The sequence below is a fragment of the Fukomys damarensis genome, unplaced genomic scaffold (assembly GCF_012274545.1).
Source record: "Fukomys damarensis isolate Sample0158 unplaced genomic scaffold, DMR_v1.0_HiC HiC_scaffold_1, whole genome shotgun sequence".
NCBI classification, from domain to species: domain Eukaryota; kingdom Metazoa; phylum Chordata; class Mammalia; order Rodentia; family Bathyergidae; genus Fukomys; species Fukomys damarensis.
In genome coordinates, this window is record NW_022900913.1 from 58,156,541 (window position 1) to 58,166,427 (window position 9,887).

At 39.2% G+C, this 9,887-nt stretch overlaps 1 protein-coding gene across 2 annotated transcripts in view; it reads left to right on the plus strand.

Annotated features, from left to right (window-relative positions):
- Positions 1-575: 575 nt before the first annotated feature.
- The window catches only part of Ankdd1b (ankyrin repeat and death domain containing 1B), a 56,418-nt gene continuing 47,106 nt past the window's right edge, over positions 576-9,887 (plus strand). For both annotated transcript variants that reach the window (XM_010619120.3, XM_033761480.1), the window contains exon 1: positions 576-892. In XM_010619120.3, the coding sequence (XP_010617422.1) occupies positions 745-892 (148 nt within the window). In that variant the 5' untranslated portion in view covers positions 576-744. The remainder of the gene's footprint in view (positions 893-9,887) is intronic.

Consider the following 9,887-nt stretch of genomic DNA (forward strand, 5'->3'; position numbering starts at 1 on the left):
TATACATGCAATTTTATGTTTAATATTAGTACAGAATCTGCTATTTCTGTATAATATTTAATTCATTGTATTTGCTTTTGTTTTAATCATATCCCTATTGTAAACACTAGGCCCATTTCATTTTTTTTAACGGAAAGTTTGAAGTTATAGGTAATGCTCTCAATACAGTAACATTTTTCCACATGTGTATTTTTCATGATAGAAACTTTATTTTGAGTTTAATGTTTAAAATTTGGTGCACAATAATTTGAAGGAAAAACAAGTTTGAAAAGAACATTGAAACCATATAATTTATACTAATAAAGCAATTCATATATTCATAACAATAGAAAATAAATGAAAATCAAATTACCTTTTATTTGGTGGTCAGAATTGACTTGCTCCTGCATTATTTCATTTTTTAAAAGAATAGGAAAGAAAATGATTGCAAGATTACCAAATTAAGACTCATTCAAAAAAAACCTGGAAATCCATTTGAAAATTGTTTACTATTGAAGCTCCAATAATGTTTATAAATCGAACCTCAGTGCTTCTGAAAACTGTAGGAAGACTTAGCACGTGGATTGGAACTGATTAAGTCTTGTAGGTTTCTCCGGATGTTTCAGGGGAGGTGGAACCGAACCGCCCGACCTAGTGGTGCCACAGCAGAAGGCGGGTTCTCCCCGACGGAGGTGCCCGGCGCACCGCCCCTTCCAGCGATCGCGTTGGCCCTGGCGTCGGTCCACGTCCGGGGCTGCGGCTGCCATGAACCCCTCCCCGCGCGCTAGCGCATCCAAGGGGCTCCAGCGACGCCTGGGGGCCGCGGCCGCTCGGCCTTGGAGGAGCCTAGCTCGGACCCCGAAGCAGGCGGGGCCTCCAGAGGAGGAGGCAGCAGCGGCGGGACAGGAGTCGCGTGAGTCCTGGGACGAGGTCTCAGAAGTGCAGACTTTCTTGGCGCCCTGCCTTGGGGGCAGTGGGTGGGCGGGTCCAGGGGACCTGAGAGGGTTCCCAGAGCCTCTCCATGCTGGGGAAGAAAGCAGGGGCCGGGACTCTGGTGACCCTAGGTCCGTCCTCTGACACTACAGCCTTGTTAGCTGGATTTCAGGTGCAGACTCTTCCTCTGCCCAAGTTGTGGTGGCATTCCCCACCCAATGTGGATGGAGGGAAGTATTACTCTTCCAGTTTAAGGAGGAGGTTGTTTAAAGAAATGATTAAGTCCTTGTGCAAATAAGGAAAGAGTTTCAGGTGCTGTTATCTTATGTCCTGATTTATGCACTGATTTATTGTGCATAACATCACTTAAATCTTTTGGCACGTAAGTTTTTAAAGCACAGAATGACTCATCTACGCCTTGGAAATGATGTGTAGCAAAAACAGAGGAAGGGTCTCTGATAAGTTGTAAAGGATGCAGGTCTGTCACCAGGGAGAACCATGGCCTGGCGGAGATGGGCTCATTTCCGGAAGACCAGCCTTGGGAGCTGTATGTACATCAGTCCCTTGATGTGATGTATAATTAGTTAATTACTGAGTTTATTGTCATTTATTCTAGAAATATTTCCAAGGGCTATTTATAGACATGCTCTGGATGTGGGGAGTGAAGAGAAGAAGGCTCATCCCCTGTTCTAGTGGTGTTCACATTCTGTTGTGGTAGAGGACTGATAGGCAATGAAACAAATGAAGAAATAAATGAGAAAGGACTTCAGGGGAAGGGATGTGAAGGCCAAGACACGGGGCCATGTGCCAGACATAGGGGCACAGGAGGACTTCAGATTTGGTGGTCAAGGCAGACAGGATATTTGCTCAATTACTTAAGTGAGAGAAGGAACCAACCATGGGAAATTCAGGTGGAAAATCATAACAAGGAACAGTCGGACAAACACAAGCCAAGTAGGAAATCATTTATTTGTTTTTTGCAGTAGCAGGGATTAAACCCAGGACTGAGCTCCATCCTCAGCCCTTTTTCATTTTTTATTTTGAGACAAGGCCTCCCTAAATTGCTAAGTTGCTCTAACTTGCTGTCCTCCTACCTCAGCATCTCAAAGTGCTTGGATTATAGGCTAACGTTAATATATTTTATAAAGAGGAAGATGGCCAACCTGGCTGAAGCAAAAGTTAAGGGCAGAGAAAAAGATTGTTGGAGGGTTATGCTGTGTAAGGTGAATGTGCACCACAGGCCTCCTGCAGAAGGCTCAATCCCACCCGCTGGTGCCTAGGGGCAGTAGGAACCTTTGGTGCGTAGGGCCTGGTGGAGAGAAAATAGGTTTCTGGAGGTCTTTGAAAGCGACATCGGACTCTGGCCCCTTCCTGCCTTTCTCTTCTTGCTTCTCTGCTTCCACCAGGCCTCCTCTGCCACACAGTACTGCCGTGTGGACTGTGTCACCACAAGCCCTGCTTGCCACCATGAACTGAAACTGTAAACCAAAACAAATCTTTACTTCTGTTAAATTGCTGTGTCAGGTCTTTTGTCACCACGATGGAAAGCTAATGAAGGCACAGCAGTAGGAAGAACCAACTGATACAAGGCCTTGATGGCCTAAGGAAAAAACTTACAGTTGGTCTTGTTGGTGTGTTTGTATTATTATTTTAGCCATTCAAACAGATGTACATTGGTCTCTCATCATGGTTTAAATTGGCATTTCTGTAGTGGCTAATGAGATACCATCTGTATCCCTTTTGGTTCTTTTCTGTTTTTCTAAGCTGTTTTCTTACCGTTGAGTTTTGAGAGTTCTTGGTATTTTCTGTGTATACATCATTTGTCAGATATATGATTTGCTAATATATTTCCCCAGTCTGAGGCTAATCTTTTTATTCTCTTAATAATACTTTTTCACAGAATGAAAGTTCTACATTTTGATGAAGTCCAATTTGTTATTTTTTGCTTTTATGATCATATTGCTGTGCTATGTATAAGAACTCTGGCTAAATACAGGCCTTATTTTGGTCTACAAGTTTATAGCTCTGTTTTAAATTTATATCTAAGATACATTTTGAGTTAAATTTTGTATTAGATATGAAGCTAACATCAAGGCTCATACTTTTCAATATGGATGTCTAATTATTCAAAAACCATTTGTCGCCACTATTATCCTTTCTCTGTATTCAAAGCTTGAAAAGTTGCATCAAAAATCAATTGTTCATAATTGTGTGCATTTCTAAAACCTATATTTTATTCCACTGATCTGTGTGTCTATCTCTTTGGCAACCCCCTGCTGTATTGCTGATTATTTTTGGTTTAAAATAAAAGTAAGTGGCCAGGCATGGTGACGCATGCTTGTAATCCTGGCACTTGGGAGGCTGAAGCAGGAGAATCACCACAAGTTTGAGACCAGCCTGGGCTGTATAGCGAGTGTGAAGACAGCCTGAACTACATAGCAAGACACTGTCTAAAAATAAATAAATAAATAAAAAATATAAGTAGTGTTTCTTCTCCAATTTTATTCTTTTTCAAAATCGTTTGGGCCTCTCAAAATTGTTCCTTTGCCTCTTGGTATAAAGTTTAGAATCAGCTTGTCTGTAGCATCAAAATGGGCTCTGCCATTTGCTTGTTATTGCATTAAATCTATAGATCAATAAGGCAAAAATTAGTTTTTTTATTATGTTGAGTCTTCCAATCCATGCATTTATATTTTTTCATTTATTTTAATAAGTGCAGGAGATCAGCTTGAAACTGTGCTAAGCAGGCTATAAAATATTATTGAATTGGCTTATAATTTGGCTATTGATTAAATTGTGAGTCTGTCCTAGGCCTATGTATAACTTGCTAGATGAGCCTTCAGCTGGCATACAGAAACAGATCTTCTTATTCCAGTGGTCACAACTGAGATTTTAATAATCAATGAGATTGTGACTTCTCTGATAGTAAGATGACACTGCAGCTGGGGACTTATGACTCTGTGCAGCCATTCTCCCAGACCAAAAGGTAGCTAAAGATGACACGGGGGCTCCTTAACTATGACCTGTCCTTCCCAGAAATGCATTGTTCCTCCCCTTTTACAAGCCTGGCTCATTAGTGCCTTAGTCTCACTGATCCTTACATCTGCCTTTACACCCCCGATGCATTGTGGGATCAATAAATACTGACAGGTCTAGAGCTCTTGGTCTTAGCCAAGAACTAAGATCAGGTCCTGGCCCCCATAAAAACAATTTAAAAACAGTTTCTCTTTGTCTGTATTATTATTCTTTCATCCTCCGCTGTACCCTCAGTGAGGCAGTTGAGCAGCCCCTGATATTTTTAAGTCTTCTTTGATTTCTTTCCTCAGCATTTTGTATTTCTTTGGTACAGAGAAACTGTACATATTTTGCTGGATTTATAAGGAAGTATTTTTATTCTTTTGATCAATTGTGGTGGTTTTTAAGTCTCATTTTTATTTTTTGTTTGCCAGTAAATAGAAATATGATTGACATTTAGGGGTTCACCTTGTATCCTGCAAACTTGCTAAACTCATTTGTTTTTCTAGAGCTGTTCTGTGCATTCTTATGGATTTTCTACATTTTCTATGTGGATAATCAAATTATCTGAGACTACTAGAGACAGTTTGATTTCTTTCCAATCTGCATGCCTTCATATTTACTTTTGTCAACTTATTAGCTATAACACTGACTTTCAACACAATATTAAAAGGAGTGGTGAAAGTGAAAATCACTTTTTATTTTTAGGAACAAGGAAAACGTTCAGACTTTCATGATTATGATGTTGACTGTTAGGTTTTTGCAGAGGCTCTTTATCAGGTTATAGAAGCTCCCATCCATTCCCAGTTAGCAGAGAGAGGTGTTTTGTTGTTGTTGGTTTTTTAATGTGAATTAAGGTTGAATTAAAAAAAACCTTTCTGGTATCAATTAATGTGATTACATAGTTTTTCTTCTTTAAGCTGTTCATATGATAGATTACACTACTGATTTTTAAATACTAAACCATCTTGCACTGTTACGATAAGACCCACTTGGTCATGGTGTATTATACTTTCTTATATAACAATTGGTTTGGATTAGATACCTTTTTGAGAAGTTTCACATATTCTGTTCATCAGGGATATTGGTTTGAAGTTTTCTATTTTTGTAATGTCTTTGGCTTTAGAATCAGGGAAATGCTGGTCTTACAAAATGAATTGGGAAGTGTTTCCTCCTTTTTGGTTTTTTAAAAGCGAATGTGGAGACTTGATGCTATTATTCTTTAAATTTTTGGTAAAATTCACCAATAAAACATTTGAGCACAGAGATTTCTTTTTTGGAATAATTTAACCTACAAATATAATTTCTTTAGAGTTGTGGTATTATTCAGGTTATCGATATATTCTTAAGTAAATTTGGTAGGTTATAATTTCAAAGGAAATATTGTATTTCATCTATGTTGTTGAAATTATGTGGGTGGAGTTCATTATCTTTTATCATCCTTCAGTGGCTGTAGAGTCTTTAGAGATTAACCCTCTTTCGTTCCTGATTGGTAATTTGGGTCTCTTCTCTTTTATCTTGGTCAGTCTAGATAGGTGTTTATTGGTTAATTAATATTTTCAAGTAACCAGCTTTTATTTTCATTGATTTTTTTCCTATTGGTGTTTGGTTTTCAATTCCATTGATCACTGACTTTGCCTTTGTTATTTTCTTCTGTCTGCTTCCTTTAGTTTTATTTTGTTCTTTTTCTTTTACTTTCTTAGGATAGGAGCTTAGTTTATTAATTTGAGAGCTTTCTTTTCTAATGCAATCATAATGCTGTAAATTTTTTTCTAAACACTTCTTTAGCTGCATCTCACATATTTTCACATATTTTATTTGAATTTTCATTCAGTTCAAAATATTTTCTGTAATTCTTAGAACTTCCTTTTCGACCCATGGTCCAGTTAAAAGAAAAGGAGATGTGTGATAATTTTGGGCCTCCATTCCCTCTTGGCAATATTTTGGATTTTGGTAGTGGCTACTCAACCCATCCATCCATCCATCCATCCAACAAGTACTTACTGAACACCTTCTAGCACTAGCATTAATTACCATTATATGTTTCCTTATTGAATTTGTAATCTGGTAAGGGAAACAAACAATGAGCAAGTGAATATATATATACATATATATATATATATATATAATAATGTCAAGTGATATGAAGAAAAGATGAAGTAGGCAAAGAGGTAGAGAGTGACAGGAGAAAGGGGATTGTGAGGTTAGATACAGGTTTTCACCAGTGGTATCATTTATATATGAACCTGGATGAAATAAGGAAGGAATCCTGGACTTTATTTTCTAGCGCAGCAAGGTCTCCTTTTCTGACCCTAGTTTCTCATACTTGCCCAGCCCCTGAAGGCACTGGAGCTTTTGATCCCCAAACAGTTAAGTGTTTGGCTAAGTGTTTAACTTTTCCTTGATATTATAAGTACAACTGAAGAAAGCATATGTTGTAGATACTCTTAGAAGTATTATTTTATTAAGCTGAAAACTGGTGTTTATGATTTGTCTTGGTTATTTTCACAACTCTGAGATGTACTGGCTGGAAGATAGACAGAGGGTGTGCTGGTAAATGTTTAACTATACCTTTCATGCAGTTGGGGAGGGAGGAGTCCTGATTTATAATTGGAAAGTCCTGACTTGTCAGTTTCTATTGTGTTATACTTCCCATGGCTGGTTTCAAACTACATTGTGATATCCTTGAATATAGAGTTGGGAAGATATACACACAATCAACTCTTCTAGCCTGTGGGAGCTAGTCCCTGCACAGCCCTGGAAATAGGTTTTATGATATCCTTTTCACAATTTAGGATACTAAAATTCAGCTGAATTACAAGGTTGTACAATAAGTGAATTGTGGGTATATCATGGAACAGCTTGAGTTCCTAGAGCTTGAGAACCTGGCATGGATTTTTGGAAGGTGTGGGGAAGGGCTCGGGTTGGTTTCACAGCCAGAGCTGAGAACGGTTGACTTTGAATCATGAGTCTTTTATAGTATTTCTCTATTATCTTAGAAAACAGCCTCAAAATTCATTTTTCTTTTTCTTTCTTTCTTTTTTTGACATGGTCTCACTATGTAGTTGAGACTGACCTGGAACTTACTACATAGACCAGGCTGGTCTCGAACTCACAGTGATCTTCCTTCCTCAGCTTCCCAAGTGCTGGGATTACAGGTGTGCGCCACCATGCCCAGCTCCCATTTTTCTTGTAGAGTGTAGTAACAAAGGGGCAAGATTCAACTTGACGAACAGAGTAGAGACCCTGTGTCATATTTCATGGTACAATAAAGTCTTGGTTTGTCTTGGGTCATACCAAAGAAGGGCCAGAATCTGTTGCATTCTAAGAGATCCATACATAGCACATCCAGCTGGAGACAGAGTTGTACGGGAACTGGGAGAGAGAGCTGACAGAAGTCTAACCTACCTGGCCCAATGAATCAGTTAAAGTATTAAAAAGAGTGGGTAGTTTGGTTATCCGCTATAGTGGTCTACCCCCATGCTCATACCCTGGACGTGAAGGGTGATTGTAAGCTTGGAATTTGAAATCAGGACAATTTGATCACTAATTATCTTTAAGACATAAGCAGTTTGCATAACATTTTAAAGTCTCAGTCTCTGCATCTGTAAGATGGAAATGATAATGCCTTCACCATCAAGTTGTTTCTTTTATAAAAATGTTAGGGCACCACAAAACTATAAATCGGGCAGAAGAAGGAGAGTCAGTAAAAGAGACTGGAAAACAAGTGTTTTTTGTTTGTTTGTGTAGAGATGGGGACTCAATATGTTTCCTAGGCTGGCCTCAAACTCTTGGGCTCAAATGATCCTGCTGCTTCACTCTCTCTGGTAGCTGGGACTATAGGTTCCCAGCCAACAAATGCTTTAACACAAGAGTAGAAAAGAACACATTATGAGGAGATTGTGGTCCTTCTTGTCAAAGTATGCCTAGAGTTCAGCCCACGTGGCAGAGAAATCACAATTGGATTTTGGTGAGATGGAGAGACCTCAACAAGGACAGTTTTGCTCAAATGGAAAGAAAGATGTCAGATGAACGGGTGTTGAGAGAGTGAGATGGAGAAGTGGAGACAGCCAGTACAACACTCATGAGAAGCTTGGGTAATGGGAAGTTGAAAAAGGAAGCATTTATTGGGAAGCTTTTATACTGGGCATCTCAGCACCTAAGGAGAATTAAATGATCTAGAGGGTAAAGGGAATGATTTCCAGAGACTGGCTTATGAAATAATTATAAAGATGGGAGAAAATGGGATCCATAGCTCATGGTAGAGGTCACACACATGTATGTTTCACACATAGCAATAGTTATGAAGCAGAGTGTTTTGGGGTTTTAACATAGGTGTGTTGATAGACGCGGTAGTGAAAAGCTGTAGAAGTTCTTGTCCCATTATTTTTACTAGGAGAAAATATTATCAGCTGAGGAACAGATAAGACTGGGGAGCAGTAAATTAGGATGTTAGATATATATGTGCACCCATGTTCATAGCAGCACATTTGTAATAGCTAAAACTTGGAAACATCCCAGTTGCCCATCAACTGGAGACTGGATAAAGAAAATATTAAAAAAATAAATAAAATGGTGTACTACTCAGCCATAAAGAATGAGAACTTGGAGAGATTTATAGGTAAATGAATGCACATTGAGGTGATACCTTAATGAAGTAAATAGGAAACACATGTGTTTCTCTGGTGTGAGAAACTGAGAATGTAAATAAGAATCAAAAGGTATAACAGATAATGTGAAATAGGAAGAAAAGGTACAAAGGGGAAGGGGAAGTGGGAGGGATAGGGAAAAGGAAAGAAGGGAATGGAGTTAACAGAAAGTAAAAAACTGGAAACAAAGACTTTGTAAATAGGGAGGGGTGAAGGAGTTGAAGGGAGGGCAGGGGAATGGGGAAAAATAAGAACCAAGATGTATTAGTAAAGGCACAAATCTCCAATAATGGATGTCATCATACTGTACATCTAAAATGTACCAATAAAATTAATTAAAAAAGTAAATGGTTGGACAGACAGTGTGTACTCCTTTTTGCCCTTCCCCATTCCGTGATGTGAGGACTCAGGATTAATAACAAGGCCCTATCTTGGGAGCAGAGAGCAACCCTCATCAGGCAGCTGAACCTACCAGTACCTCGATGTAGGACTTCTCAGCCTGTTAAACCATGAGAAATCAGTCTTTGTCTTTATAAATTACCCAGGCTCAGATATTTTTTTCTAGCAGCACAAAAGACTAACAGTATGGAATCAAAACAAGAAAAGGGGGGGAATTAAGGACAGAGGAATGAATAATATGAAAGATGGCTGAAACAGTGGGTAGGAAGACTTGATGATGTTGCAGAATTTCTGAGTTGGAGAAGGGGGCGAGGGAACTTGATGGACAAGTAGTGGTTAGAGGGTGGGTTGCTTGGAGTGAGGATTTCAAAGGCAGTATAGTTTGAGTCTTGACCTAATGATTAGGTCAAGAGGGCAGTCCTGAAGTCCAAGGGTTGAGATTAGGTGGGAGAAAGATTATTAGAGGAGAGAGAGTCAGGGAACCAGGTGGCCCAAAGTTCAGATAGTCATCCATCATCATGACATCAATGGTAAAGTCACCTAGTACAGTGACAAGAATAGGGGTAGAAAGGGAGAAAGTGATCTAGGTGATAAATGTGCAATTCTGTATTAGTTAAGGCTGCCATAACAACACAGACTAGGTGGCTTAAACAACAGAAAATTAGTCCGGCTTGGTTACACACATCTATCATGTCAGCACTGTGAGAGGCTGAGGCAGGAGGTTCACAACTTTGAGCCCAACCTAGGCAACTTTGTGACAGTGAGACCTGTCTCAAAATAAATATAAAAGAAGAGCCTGGGGATGTAGCTCTGTGTGAAGGCTCTGGGTTAAAACTCCAGTAACACACACACACACACACACACACACACACTCTCACATACATACACACACACACACACAATACATATGAG